This window comes from Ovis canadensis, chromosome 26, assembly GCF_042477335.2.
Source record: "Ovis canadensis isolate MfBH-ARS-UI-01 breed Bighorn chromosome 26, ARS-UI_OviCan_v2, whole genome shotgun sequence".
NCBI classification, from domain to species: Eukaryota; Metazoa; Chordata; class Mammalia; order Artiodactyla; family Bovidae; genus Ovis; species Ovis canadensis.
The window spans coordinates 31,156,590-31,172,122 of NC_091270.1; the positions used below are offsets into that span (position 1 = coordinate 31,156,590).

Here is a 15,533-nt window from a genome sequence, read left to right on the forward strand (position 1 = left end):
TGAGCCTCAGAGGGGAATACGTTTGTCTCAGAGTAGCTAAGCTTTTTCCGGGTAGACATAAATGAATAAAAATTCATTTAGTTACATAGTGATAAATGTCACCAAACAAGCCAAGGCTAGGGTGTTCCCACCTCTGCATTCGGCGGTGGCTCCAGAGCTGCTAGGGTAGGCTAGAGGCTACTCTGCACCCACCCTAATGAAAGTCTAAAAAACCAGGCTCAAAAGGATCTGACTGAAAGAGAGGTAAGTACAACCAGTTCTAACAGAAGCAAGCACAACCCAGCACAACCAGGTCCAACAGTCTGTAAAGGAAGACACCAAATTCAGCGCTCAACAATGGAAAACGCACAAAAATCCTGGTTTCTCTGGTGGCTCAGTGGTGAAGAATCCACCCAGCAATACAGGAGACACAGTTTTGCACTCTGATCCGGGAAGATCTCACATGCCATGGAGCTACTAAGCCTGTGTGTGTCACAACTACTGAGCCTGTGCCCTAGAGCCCACGAGCAGCAACTGCTGAAGCCTACCTGCCAGGGCTGCCTGCACACTGCAGCTGGAGAAAAGCCTGCGCAGCAACAAAGACCCAGCACGGCCAAAAATAAACAAGTAAATACAATTATTAAAAAAAAAATCCATCTTCCAGTTTAAAAACAAAAACAAAACACAACTACTAGACGTGCCAGGAAGCAGGAAAACGTAACTCACAACGGGGAGAAAAATCAGTCAATAGAAATGAACCCCATAGTGGTAGAGAAGATGGAATTAGCAAATAAAGACATTAAAATGGCTATTTGACCTATTATTGTATTTAAAGGAAAAGCTCAGAGTTCTCTCTTGTAATAACTACTGTGTGACTTTTTTCATGTTGCCTGTCGGAATTGGAAGAACCCATGGGAAAGTGCTGTTACTCTGCCTACTGCTGTTGCTGTGAGCAACAAGCTCCTTTTGTCTCTGATCCAGGATTCTCATGTCTTCCACTGGAACTCACAACACTGCATCAGGTTATAACACATTATTTGCTTACAAACTGGATAAAGTTTCAAGGTGTTTATAGTTCTTGACAGCATGAGAATATATACCTAATTCCAATTTCTAATTAAAAAATTAGCCCAATCAATTATAAGGTAATTGTGATCATATGTGGAGGTAAATTTAAAGCTTTTTGTTGAAAAAAGTACCCAGATGAAAGATTTTGAAATATTGTTTTCAGAAATTTATTTACATGTCTTGGATGGAAGCAGTTGATACAGTTTACTTGGAGTTCCTGGGGGGAAAAAAAGGAGAATTTTTGAAAAGATGGGACTGCTAAGTGTCCTGTGGAAAAATAATAATTAACAAAATTTCCTGCTTGCTACCAAAATTGCTTTAGCCATATACAATATATAGAAGTAGTATAAATAACACATCTCATCAAAGGACCAAAATCTCTAAGTAATTCAACTGTGTAATGAATTGGATACAAATCTTACAAAAATAATGTTTGCCTTCTTATTACTGTCCTCTGGCTAATGCCTGATAAACAAAAGAAATCTTAAATACATTTCTATGAATCCACCAAGATACACATACCTTTCAAACCAAGGGCTAAAGGCCTATTCCCAGGACTAGAGGTGTCTTCATAAATATCATAGATGTCAAAATGGAATTTATCTTTCCTTGAAACGTGACCCATTTTTGAGAGGTCAATATGGTGACTGCAGATTTTTTCACTTAGATTTGAATATTCTCTTTGAAGATTCCGCATCTCAAATTCCAAGGTGTCCCTTTCATTCTCTATACTTCTTACATAGTTTTCTAGGAGTATTTTGTCTTCCTCAAGTCTACTGATGCTATTTTCAAATTTTATACTTTCTTGACTATTTTTTTTTAGTTCTTCTTTTAGAAGCTGATTATCGGTCTTAATTTCCATTACCATTTTTGATAACAGTTCACATTCATTGCCCATTTCTGACAAACTATTCTTATAAATACTTGCTTCTGACTTTGCATTTTTTATCTCTTGCAGAAAATTCTCTTCTGCGGTAGACTGGTATGTTTGAATATCCTCAATTTCTCTTGCCATCATCTCTCTCGCAGCAGTAGATTCTTGTAAGGTGGTTTCAAGATGAAGCTTTTCATTCTTAACTGTTTCTACTATTTGAAGAAGTGTCTCTTGTTCGATTTTTGCCAGTCTTTCTTTCTCTTTCAGCTGTGCTGTCTCTAGGCGGGTTTCTTTCAGTTCATTTTCCAGTGCACCTTTTTCCTTTAGAAGCTGATGTGTTTTTTTCTCTAACATTTCTTTTTCCTCTTGTATCAATAGAATATTTGTTTTCATTGATTCCATTTCTATGCTCAATCGTTTGTTTTCATTATTGACAATGGCCATATCACTTTGAGTTTTGTGTTCCTTGCTTTTCAGTTGATCTAATGCTTCTATTATTTGTTGATTCTCCAAAGAAAGTTGACTGTGTTTTTCCTCGAGGGTTTTGTTTTGTCCTTGGAGAACATTATAGTTGCTAACTATTTTTTTCAATTCTTTAAGACATTCTTTGCCATCTTCTTCTGTTTTAGTTAACTTGGACTGGAGAGTATTCTTTTCTTCAACCAATGTCTTAAGTTGCTTTTCATACATTTCAATTTTCTGTATCAGAGATTGTGTGGTAAAGACAAGAGGTTTAATTTTTGTTTTAAGGGTTAGGTTTTCATTCTCTAGTTTCATTACTTTTTTCTGTATTTGCATAGATTCTTTCAAATAATTCTGTAAGTACTGAATTTTTGCTACACATTGCTCAGTAACAGAATTGACTTTGGATGTTTTCTCATTTTCAAATATTATTGATCCTCGTTTTACTGTAAATGGTTGTTTTTCTTTGTCTTTCATTTCATATTTTGTTGGGTCAAAGAATGCCAATGTATGTCTCGGGACTCTGGAATGGAGTTTTAAATCTCCAATATTCTTGTCAGTGATAGGAATTTCTTTATTGTTTTTCTCATTCCTTTTCCCCCTGTGTATTTCGCTCCGAGATAATTTTTTACATTTCCTACAAAAATTCACATGGAATTTTGACACAGTTTCCCTAAGTGGAAGCAATTTGTTTACTAATGCCTCTAATTCCAAAATTCTCTTTGATTTTATATCTTCACTTAAGTTACTTTCAATATTTTCTTCCTTAATGAAATGGTTTTTTTCCTTGTGAACCGGGGGCAGGTCATAATTCCCATGCCTTGGAACAGCTTTTAAAGTCTGCAGTTCGTTTGTAAGTGCCAGTTCCCTATTATGTGACTTTTGAAGCTCTTCCTTCATTTGTTTGATGGAATGGCAAATATCATCTAAATTTTCACAAAATGCATTCTTGACAAAAGGCATTGTCATTCTGGACTTATCCAGAATTAATGTCTCAGCTTGAGACATCCCATTTTGAGGTGCATTAGGTAGAAAATTATAAAAGTTATTATAATCCTTCAACCTGTCAGAATTTTCTGAAGCTGAATTATCTGTTGAAGTTCTCAGAGTTAATATGTCCTTGAAATGTATCTGGCATGGAACATCTATACTTTGAGGAAGACTGTCAATACTGTCACTACTGAATTTTTCTTCTGCTGAATGAAGAGTCCTGGAATCCTCAAAATGGTGAATTTTCTCCGTAGAAAGGGTTTCTTCTTGATTCTCTACAGGCTAGTAAAAATAAAAATCACACTGTAAATGTACTATCATTTGCTACATGACCAACAAATTAAGACAATATTTGGGGAGGATATATTTTTACAACCAGAATGAACATTTTATCCATTTCTTCAGCAGAGAAGCCTAACAAGTATGATTCATTTTCTGCAGGAAAATCTACCTTTATTTTGAGGTCTGTAACTCTGGTCTTCACAGGTTGCTTAGAAATTATACTTATTTTCTCAAGTAGTGAGATAGCAGGGTCAACCCCTCAATTTCAGAAATAGAAATCTAGCATTTCTCAAGAGACCATCATACATTGATGGGGAAGAGAGCAGCCATAGTTCGAAGGGAAGTTTAAAGAAAATGAAAATTTTCATTCCTTCTATACGTCAACCTTAGCCTGTCTTCCTAGTTTCAAGTGTATCTAGGGCTGTGACTGTTCTGGAAATGTGAGTTCTAATAAGTGGAGACACAGTGACTCTGGTTTGGAGCTGTTCTAGAGAATTCACTCTAGGTCTAAGTCAATCCTAAAAGTAGGAGAACTCATAAGTGGACAGAAAGGCCATAAAAGCTGCCTTGCATTTCCGTTTACTTGGGACTCTTTAGATATCTGGACTAAGTCAAATGCCCCTCATTTGCTCTTCTAAGAGAAACAAGAAAACTGTAGAAGTATGGAGGAGGTAAACATACATCTTTCAGGGTTTTCAGGACAGGAGTTTCCTTATTTTCACCTCTGACAATCCAATCATCCTGTGAAGAAGGGGAGAACGTAAAGATGAAGATCAAAGGTTGTAACATTTCTGAAGTACCGAAATGTAGAAATGACTTTATATTGAAGAACATACCAAAGCCGTTTCACTGTGTGTGCTGAATACTAGATTTTTTTCTGGGTTAAATTGTGGGTTTTCTACTTCAATAATACTTTTGTTCAATATTTCACTGATTTCAGACTGTACCTTTAAAAGACAAGAATATCAGACCTTATAAACTTACGAATGCACAAGAATAATAGATATTATAATTAAAAGATATCTTTAAATTTCCTATACATAAAAATTATTGGCCATCATATAAAATATAAATAAGTTAAACTTATTATAATCTCTATCACTGAAGGAATCTTTAAGAACAGTATGCCTTTACTATGTGATTACAAAATCAGAAAGACTTAACTGAGGAAAGTAAAATCTTCTGAATTAAAATAACTTTAGATGTTTGCTTTTTATGTTGTTGAATAAATCAGAGATCCTTGATCTCTGTCATCAGAGTGGAATCTGTTGTGTCAGCCTCAGGAGGATTTTATCTTCTCTTCCCATTTCCCTGCACTTGCTTCTAGTACAGGAATATCAGGATGAAGTTTATAGAGGGTTTACAACCCTCTAGTTGGAAGTTTTGAGTTTTGTATCCCCAGTATCCACACCCTGTCCTCTTAACACTACCCCTTGTTTCTTCTGGATAAAGTCCCTGTGCCTTTGGCAATGGTAGAGAGCCCACCTCCAGCTCCAAGGGGTGAGCATGTGACCAGTTAGAGCGTTGCCTCCCTCTGAACAGGGACTGCTTTCAAGAATACATGTGGGGCCATCAGAATCAGGACAAAGTGCTAAGAGAGAAAAGCACAGTCTCTTCTCTAACTAGAGTCTGGAAAGATAAAGGCCAGAACTTTTAGCAACCCTTTTGCTACCACCTAGAGTCTGAGAATCCGATACTGTCAAAAGCAGAACCATGATAAGGAGGGAGGCTGGTTCTCAGATGATATAGTCCTGGTTATATGGATAAAGATGTCCCCAAGTGCACTATGCGGAGAAGGCAATGGCACCCCACTCCAGTACTCTTGCCTGGAAAATCCCATGGACAGAGGAGCCTGGTAGGCTGTGGTCCATGGGGTCACAAAGAGTTGGACACGACTGAGCAACTTCACTTTCACTTTTCACTTTCATGCATTAGAGAAGGAAATGGCAACCCACTCCAGTGTTCTTGCCTGGAGAATCCCAGGGACGGGGGCTGCCGTCTATGGGGTCGCCCAGAGTCGGACACGACTGAAGCGACTTAGCAGCAGCAGCAGCAAGTGCACCATCCCTGGGGTTTTCATTACCAGAGCTAACAAAGTGCACTTTCCCCTTACTTTGAGTTATATTTTCTATCAATTATGACGAGAGTCCCTATTTGTAGACTGTATATAGGTAGCAGTTTAAACATACTTTTTGTTAAAAAAAAATACAGGTATAACAGAATGTAGTTTCCTCCAAATTTGGGGTCTAGAATAGATTGCAGCTCTATTTTATCACATTTAGTTTCAAGTAATCAAGTGGTTAGGGGTTGTCAGCTTAGACATGTATGATGGTGTCCTCAGTTTGGATATTTTCTATGTAAATTAAAAGAAACATACCATGCTAACATTTTGCAGAGTCTGTATTCGGAGAGCCTGAAACGATTCCAGTTGTTGCTGAAGGGCCTATAACAAAGTTATACAGGGATGCAATTGAACATCTGTAGGTGAACATACACTTTGTTATGGGATTCCCTACTGGCCCAGATGGTAAAGAATCTGCCTGCAATGCAGGAGACCTGGGTCAGGAAGATCCCCTGGAGAAGGGTATGACAACCCACTCTGGTATTCTTGCCTGGAGAATCCCATGGACAGAAGAGCCTGTCAGGCTACAGTCCGTGGGGTCGCACAGAGTCGGACATGACTGAAACAACTTAGCACGCATGAATGCACACTTTGTTAGAATTTAAAAAAGATATCCCTCAAAGTTGTCTATTACAGGGATCATATGGAGAGTCAGGTGGCTGGGTTACATTCTTAATCATTCTTGCTCACTCTCAAGTTTTCTAAGAAAGAAAAGACTTTACATAGGTTTTCTGAGAAAATGAAATATACTCACTTTCAATGCTGATTGTGGCTGGATTTGATTTTCTGATTCTGATACACAGCCGTGTTCTAAAAAGTAAAATTGAAAAATGATGTGATTTAATTCTTGTTATTTTTAAACAATGTTAATGGAAAGCAATCTTTTAGCTTTTTGGATGGTGAGGCAAAGAGATAATGAGACAACTGATACTCACATTAGGAAAAACCCAGTGCTACCTATATAACGAGTTAAGAAATAATTTTCATCTGACTTAAAATACTCCACCTACTTGAGGTTGTAACAGTGGTTTTACTTTTATAATAAATCATTAACTTGTAACACCAAACTTAGACTACTCTGAAACTTAGATATCTTTGTTTGTTTCAGGGATATAAACTATATATTTTTTGGTATAAAAATGAACAGTTCTCATATGATGGGAGACCCTTGGCAAAGTACTATGTAGGTCTCAGTGTCTATGAAACAGCCATGTGATGTTTTTCTTCCTTAATCTGGAAAACAGTTTGGATTAATAGAACATAGGTCTTATCATGTTCTTAAGCAAAGTGCTATAAAGATTCATGTGTTCTTTCCTAAAAAACAGATCATAGATCTGCCAGAGACACTATATAATGTTTTCAAATTTCATGACATATGCAAAAATTTTATTTAAAAAATTTTAGAAACATGTCCTGAATGAAATGAAAGTTACATTAGAATGTCCCCCCTAGGCTGGCAATTTCTGATGTTTAAGAGAAGGTTTCTAAAGAGTTCAGCATAGCTCCTTTGGAATGGAAGTCTGCCAGATGTTATAGAAACTGGTTGCAAAGCCTCTTCCCTCCCATCCTGTCCCAATCTGGCCCTTATCACTGAGAGAGCAGCTTTGGTTCACAACCTGGAGTCATTTGGCCAACTGAAGAATCCCACCTTCATCACAGGGCAGGGATGGACAATGAGTCCATCTGGTTACTGCTCAGCTTTGCATCTTACTGGGAGTGAAATGGTAGTCAGAAATGTTCATCTCAGACAGGAGAAAAGGCACTCAAGTTAAGGTCTGGACCAGTCCTGTAAGGCATCCCAAAGTTTTTCAAACTCTAAAATAACCACTACAATATTGTTAAGTAATTAGCCTCCAATTAAAATAAATAAATAAAATTTTAAAATAAATAAATAACCTCTTCTGATGAACTCAAATATTAATAGATCAAAATGCAAATGAAAAAAGAATATATCACCTGCTGCTGCTAAGTTGCTTCAGTCATGTCCGACTCTGTACAACCCCATAGACGGCAGCCCACTAGGCTCCTCTGTCCCTGGGATTCTCCAGGCAAGAATACTGGAGTGGGTTGCCATTTCCTTCTCCAATGCATGAAAGTGAAAAGTGAAAGTGAAGTCACTCAGTTGTGCCCGACTCTTAGGGACCCCATGGACAGCAGCCTACCAGGCTCCTCCATCCATGGGATTTTCCAGGCAAGAGTACTGGAGTGGGTTGCCATTGCCTTCTCCGAATATATCACCTAGAATCTCACCATCCAGAATAAAAGATGCTTGCTCCTTGGAAGGAAAGCTATGACATACCTAAACAGTGTATTAAAAGCAGAGGCATCACTTTGCTGACAAAGGTCCGTATAGTTAAACCTATGTATGGTTTTCCCAGTAGTCATGTACGAGTGAAAGAGTTGGACCATAAAGAGGACTGAGCACTGAAAAACTGATGCTTTCAATTGGTGGTGCTGGAGAAGACTTTTGAGAGTCCCTTGGACAGCAAGGAGCTCAAACCAGTCCATCCTAAAGGAAATCAACCCTGAATATTCATTGGAAGGACCGATGCTAAAGCTGAAGCTCCAATACTTTGGCCATGTGATGCAAAGAGCTGACTCATTGGAAAAGACCCTGATGCTGGGAAAGAATGATGGCAGGAAGAGAAGGGGGTGACAGAGGATAAGATGGTTAGATAGCATCACTGACTCAATGGACATGAGTTTGAGCAAACTCCAGGAGGCAGTGAAGGACAGGGAAGCCTGGTGTTCTGCAGTCCATGGGGTCACAAAGAGTCAGACACGACTTAGCGACTGATAAACAACAACAACAACAACAACAACACTTTAGGTACCTACCCTTTAGTCAGCTGTCTAGATACATATGTGGAAGAAAACAAATGACTTTCAATCAATGAGATCATATTATACATTCTACTTTTAAATAATAATATTAGACTTTATTTGATAAAACTGCAGATAGTCAAATTTATTGCTAGTATTCAGATTTTTACTCACTACATGAGAGATTATTTCTTATGAGAGCCCTCTAATAAAATATTGGAAATGGGTCATGAAATAGATTAAGAGATTGGAAATTTTATGTTTTAAGTGGGGCTTCCCTGATGGCTCAGCAGGTAAAGAAGCCGCCTGCAAATAACATACATTTCTGATGTGAATATTCAGTGTGATTCACTCCATCTGTGCCAAAAAAGGGGGTAAATGATGAGAAAATTGGCCTCGTCCTTCCTCCCCAGTTGTCATGATGTTTGATAGTGATATTTTCATGTTTCATGATGTTCACACTTTGTTCTGTAACTATAATTCTCACAAAACTATTTAAACCTGAAGATAAGATATTATTGCTGTAAATATTCCCAGGCTTTAGCTTTATTCTTAATGAATTTCCTATTCACAATTTTATCTCTTCCTGCACCCGCAGCAACAGTCTCCCTTTTCTGCGCAGATTTCCTTTGTCTTGTTAGGACTTGCAAGCTTACGGCTGAATATAAGGACTCCTTTTGCTAAGATGGAGTAAGAAATGTGGGGCAAAAAGAAATCCAAAGACTTGGTTAAGAGATGAAGCGAATGAAGATCTTAAGGAAAGAGCATGGACTTTCTAGACGGCTTCTACATGGACCTCCCTCCCTCCATCTCATTCTCCTGTGGAAGGTGGAGGTTTGTGGCACTGGATATATATATAGGCAGCATTTTCTGGCTTTACTGTGGCAGTGGATAAGGTGCCTGGGTGGGCGCAGGCATTTGGGGGAAGAGATATGAAGGTCCAAGAAATTTTTTAACTTGAGAGAGTCTAATCTACCTGCTTGCTATGGAAACCATGTAGTGCAAATGGAGAAGAATAATAATTCTGGAGAGTGAGGCCAAAGTTAAGAACTACAGAATTCCAGGAGAGATATGATCTGGAAGAAATGGCCTGTGATGGAGCAGGGACAGTCCTTCCATGGAAGTGGGGGCGGCAGAGAATGTGGGACACAGCCAGGTAGCTTAGCAGAATTTAAGGTTGAGGGTCAGGGTGTTTGGGTCTGACTGCTTCTAATTTTTTCATACAGTATGAGATCATGTTGCCCATTGAGAGGTAGTGGTGAGAGGTGCTGGAGATTTCATGAAACAAGAAAAGTGAAATAGTTATCTTGGAGGGGGCTTGATAAAGTGTTTTCTGGGGAAATAAAGTAACTTTTCCAAATAGCATTGAGATCCACAGTATGACTCAGAAGTGAGTGTTTTTCTCCAGCAAAGTTCTGATGATTCAGTGAAGATACAGGCTAGGCAGACAGAGTCATTTATTTTAAAAAGCTATCAAAAGAACTTTTTATTTTTCTTATGAGTTTCAGAGACACTGGCTGCTCCTTACTCCCAATGGGAAGATGATTTTAAAATTCATCAATACTTAAAGAACCACATAGGATTTTGTGATTCTAGAATTGGAGAGAAGTTATGAATGAAGCACAGGAGAGGGAACAGAATCACACATCACGGTTTATTAAGTCCTTGCTAAACGTACAATATTGGGAAATATTTAGACTAAGTAGAGGATGTGGTGCCAGTCCTGAAGAGGCCTAATCTCTATTCAGATTGAAAGAAATATTATTCAGATTAGATTCAACTTAAATTCTCTAGCTGTTTCATATTTAAATGTCGGAATTTAAAAACAAGATGGTTTGCAACAGGATGCCTTTTGAGATAATTTAGGTAAAGATATGGGGAATTTATTCTAAAGTCTAAAGGAGCTTATGTCATAGTAGACATATTTTTGTTGTTTAGTCGCTAAGTTATGTCTGACCCCTTGGACTATAGCCCACCAGATTTGCCCATAGGACTTCACAGGCAAGAAACTGCAGTGGGTTGCCGTTTCCTTCTCCAGCGCATCTTTCCCACCAAGGAATCAAACCCAAGTCTCCTGCATTGGCAGGTGGATTCTTTACCACTGAGCCACCAGGGCAGCCCATTCAATGTATAGAGAAAGTTTTAAGGACATAGCTGTAGCTAACGGAGCAGGGAGAGTAATTGAATTTTTAAAATGCGATGTGGTAATAATTCTATATATGATGTTAGATACTCCGTAATTGAAGCTTTTTAATTCTCAGGTTCAAACACTGATTTTTGGTGTGGCAATTCCCATTCACTCCTAGAAGGAATTGTTTTCTGAAGCCTTGTGAGCTGCTCCATCCAAACCTTCATTCATTCATGCAACAACTGTTTTTGAACACCTTGTATCTATCAAGTACAGTCTAAGGTGCTGGCGATCTTACAGTTGAACAAAACATGCAACATCTCTGCCCATGTGAAGCTCCCCTTTTAGTGAGGGGCACAGAGGATAGAGTGTGTAGGACGGGAGTAACTCCTTTGGGGGAAATGTACGGCACGGGGGAGGGTATGTCCCTGCACAAGGCTCTGTCCCGGGAGCTCTGCAGCCAGGCTACCTGGGCTGGAAGCCTGACTTCGCCAGACGCTTGCTGTGAGGGATAGTGTCTAGTTTCTAGGCAAAGCCTTACACAGTGCATGGCATACAGTAAGTACTCAAGAAAATGTTACTAATATTACTGCAGCAGCAAGGATGTTATCAATATGATGATGGTTTGATAAATTTAAAATTTCTAATTGAGATGGAGAGCAGGGATGATTGCTCCAGTTCTCCACTGCTTCCTGGTTTGCTCAGATCAAGCCCTCTCATCGTACATGGAACTGCAAAGCCCAGTTTCCTCTCTGAACCCTCCTGCCATCCTCCTCCTCCTCGCTCATTCTGCCCCCATCACTAGCTATTCCTCAAACATACCAGGCCTCCTCCCACCTCAGGGCCCCTGCATCTGTTCTCCTCTCTTTCCGGAATGTTCTTTCCCCAGAAATCTGCACTGACAACTCCTTGAGCTCCTTCAGGCCTTTGCCCAGATGTCATCTGCTAATGAAGTCTCCTCCCATCCTGTTTGAAATAAAATTGCTCACTCCCCACCCACCTCTGACATTCCATATACTCCACCACTTCATATATTAACTACTTAAAATCAGAGACCTGAGAACTATTGCAGAGCATTGTAATTCGGTGTTATTTATGCAAATCACGTTAATGTTCTGTTGGTCAGTACCCAAAGAACAGATCTCGTGGTGATGATGAAATGTAGCTAAGAGAACAGAAAGAGGGTGGGGCACAGGGTCACACGTCCTAGTTTCGTCTTTAGCTGTAGGCAGAAGATCCCTGCCATCCTTCATCACGCCTGACTTGGAATATCTCTCACTGATTGAGCCCCTGCCCTTATACCCACCATGCTCTAGCAAGAAAGACAGGCTCTCTCAGCCAAGCCTATGTGCTATTTTGTATGTAACGTCATTTTCTGTGAATGCTGGCATTTTCCTACACAGCCTTACATCTCGCTCACGTTGGAGAACACAGTCTTGCCAAATTCAAGGCCCTCAGTCTCTTCTGACCTTAAACGCGCTCCCTGCGGTGTGGAACTGTCTAAACCACCTGTGAGGACTTCTCCCTGGGTCAGGACTTCGGGAACCACCTCCACCCACCCACACATTGCACAGGGGTGCCTGCCTGGCCTCCCCCCAGAAGATGGGTTGTGCTTAGAAGAGCAGAGAAGGGGCAGGTCAGCCCACTGTCCCCATGGGGGCCACTGAGGTATGGCTTATCCTGGTGGTCACGGGCAACCCGCTGTCTTTGTCTACAGGGGTGTGGCTGTGCCAGCCCTGTTTTCAGAGCCCTTAACAAAGCCTTTGTGAAGGTCCCTGGTTTCTGAAGGTGGACAAACCTGTCCTGACCTCAGGTCTCCGGTTACTTCTCCCAGCCCCTCTGTGTGGAGATGGCCCACGTGTCCTGTGTGGCTTAGGAGCAACTGTAGATCCGAACATGGCCCATTAGTTTAGAGACAGCCTCCCGCCCCCAGCACTCTGCGCCTCTCCTGACATCTCTCATGAACACCAGGCCCCTCTGAGAGCCCTGGAGCCTCCTGCAGCCTCTCTGGAGGAAGCCAGACTCCAACTTCAGAGTGCTTAGATGCCCCCCCCCCAACCCCCACACATCTTATTTATGGTTTATATGGAGCTTGAAAACTGCAGCTCTTTAATTATTTCAAACACCCTCCCTATACACCCTTCCGGTAGTCCACAGATATTTACTATAAAAGCAATTCTTTTGGAAAGAATTGCTATCTTTTTAGTGATTGTCCAGACAAATCAGCAATTTCTTATTTGATATTCAGAGAAGCAGTATAGTGTAGCAGGTGTGTTAAGGCCTGGACATTTGCAGCTACCCTGCTGAATGCTGGCTCTATCACTTGCTGTGTGACCTTGGGGAGTTAGTTAACCTCTCTGTGCCTCAGTTTCCTCACCTGTAATATAACAGTCGTACCTACTTCATAAGGTTGTTGTGAAGATTAAGTTGATCCATTTAAGTGCTCAGGACCGCACGTGGCCCAAAGGAAATGTTCTGTGTTAGTTACTGTTAGTACCAGCCGAATAGTTACCGGAAGTACATCAGCTAGGCCAGGGGATTTAGGCGGCGTACTGGTTGCTACGTCATTTATTGTAGTTTTGCTACAGTAAAAAGGCAGAAGCATCACTGCGGGCCGAGCTTGGCCGGTTTTTTGTTTTTTTTTTTTTACCTGTTTCACTGCTACCATTTTCCTTTACTCCCTCAGAAGAATTTAGGATCTTGGATGCTGAAAGGAGGACGCAGTCAACCTCATCCTCTTCCTCAGGACGCTTTTCTGTAATAAAACAGCACTGGGCTTCAGCCTTTTGGCTTTGCCGGGAAGAGGGAAACGAGGCCTGGGGAGGAGGGTGACGAGGCCTGGGGATGCGGGGCGCGGGCGCGCTGAGCGGCCACCGGAGGGCGCGCTGGGCCGGAGGCTGGGCGGGCGCCGGGATGCCTTCCTCCTGGCCGGCGGAGGTGCGCGGCTGGTCCTGCAGATCCGCACCCCAGACCGGACTCGCTCTGGGAGTAAAGGGGCCGGGGTCGGGGAGGCGGCGCTCTCCAGTACCCGTCCACCTCCCAGGGCGCCCCCTCAAAGGCCAGTTCCACCCCAGCCTGGCTCTTACCCGGGCTCATTTCTGCTACTCAAGGCCTCTTCCCAACTGCCTTCCCTCCTCCCAGGCATTCTGCTCGGTTGCGGCTAGCCCAGGCATCTCGTTGCTTGGCAACGGGGTGGAGGGGACCGCGCGAGGGGCAGTGGGGGCTCGCGCAGCGGTGGAGGTGGGAAGGAGAAAGATGCGCGCTGGGGTCTGGGGTCCCGGGTCCCAAACGCCCGCCCCGCCCGAGCGGCGCCTGCAACGGTCGCGTGTTGGGAACGTCCCACCTTCGCTGCTGCTGCTGCTAAGTCGCTTCAGTCGTGTCCGACTCTGCGACTCCATAGACGGCAGCCCACCAGGCTTCTCTGTCCCTGGGATTCTCCAGGCAAGAATACTGGAGTGGGTTGCCATATCCTTCTCCATTGCAGGCATGCATGCTAAGTCGCTTCAGTCGTGTCCGACTCTGTGCGACCCCATGGACAGCGGTCCAGCAGGCTCCTCTGTCTAGGGGATACTCGAGGCAAGAATACTGGAGTGGTTTGCCATTTCCTTCTCCACCAACCTTTGCTGTGCCCCCCAAATCCAGTGACAAACTCATTAGGGCGCCCCCCTCCCTGCCCCCCGCGTCTCCCCGGCTCATCCAGAAATTGATCAGACTCTGACTTAACGCAGCACCTGTTAAGCCGAAGTTGTGTGGACAGAGCGGAGTGTTTGGAGAGACACAGACACCTAGGAACTCCCCTCCTGCTCTGATCTCTCTGATTGCCATTTCATTGTTTTATTCTCTTCGGTTCCTCTTGTTTCAACCCATCTGTCAGGTCAGTTTCAGCGACTTGAGATTCAAGCTATCCTAGACAGGGACATCTATTTGCTGCGGTTAAAAGAAGACCCCTATTTCCAGTAATGAACTTACAATAGCAGTGTATTGAAACGTCCACATTAGAGCTGTCGCAGAGGCGCCAATCTTCGTTTGTAGAGCATGCTGCTTTCCTGTGCGGCTGGGTAAACCACTTGTAAAAGACGGATGTTGCCTTGGAAGCAGGGGCTTGTTCAAGTAAAGACGGGTTGACCCCGGCCACAGTCAATCCCCTTGCCCATCAGAAAATGGAGCTCTTTAAGTGAAACTATTAAATGAGTATATGTTATTATTTTGTGATAACAGCCATTATAGATGGAATATGAAATAATTGAAAGTTCAGATTTTAAGTCACAGTAAGGAATTTCAAGTCATGATGGAATAATTTATTATGTAATAATTATGTGCCTTGATTTCATGGAAATGAAGTTCTTTATCATAGTTTCATTGTTTACTAGCTGTAAATTTCTTGTTTCCTAGCCTATCGAAATGGCCTCTGGAAGATTTGGCCATCTTTTTTGTGGTGGTGTAGACAGTTTTGGCAAACTGTAATTTTGAGAACTTAGGTTCTCCACTGATGATTGATGGTGACAAAGTTAACTTTTTCTGAAGGGCTGCAAACATTTTCATCAATGTATCTGTCAAATTACTCTTCTGAATAAACTTCAGTATTTTGAAGGGAGAATATAGACAAAAAAGCATTACATTTTAGGAAGTTAATCACTATACTAATGAAATTTCCATAACAAATAAGAAATTACTAGAAAATAGTTTATTTTATGCAACATTATATATTAATATCTAATAACATGATAATTAATATAATGTAATATTCTACAATAGCTGCTTTGTCTGTGTCATGTTTGTGGGTTAGGATGGCAGATGTGTGCACA

General features: G+C 41.5%; 1 protein-coding gene across 1 annotated transcript; it reads right to left on the minus strand.

Annotated features, from left to right (window-relative positions):
* Positions 1 to 1,200: 1,200 nt before the first annotated feature.
* Positions 1,201 to 13,911, minus strand: CCDC110 (coiled-coil domain containing 110). The gene is made up of 8 exons (XM_069573260.1): positions 13,815 to 13,911; positions 13,379 to 13,483; positions 6,532 to 6,587; positions 6,033 to 6,098; positions 4,492 to 4,602; positions 4,337 to 4,396; positions 1,570 to 3,655; positions 1,201 to 1,264 (listed from the first exon to the last, which is right to left on the minus strand). The coding sequence occupies exons 1-8, from the start codon at positions 13,822 to 13,824 to the stop codon at positions 1,215 to 1,217; spliced, it is 2,544 nt and encodes an 847-aa protein (XP_069429361.1). The 5' UTR covers positions 13,825 to 13,911; the 3' UTR covers positions 1,201 to 1,214.
* Positions 13,912 to 15,533: the final 1,622 nt, after the last annotated feature.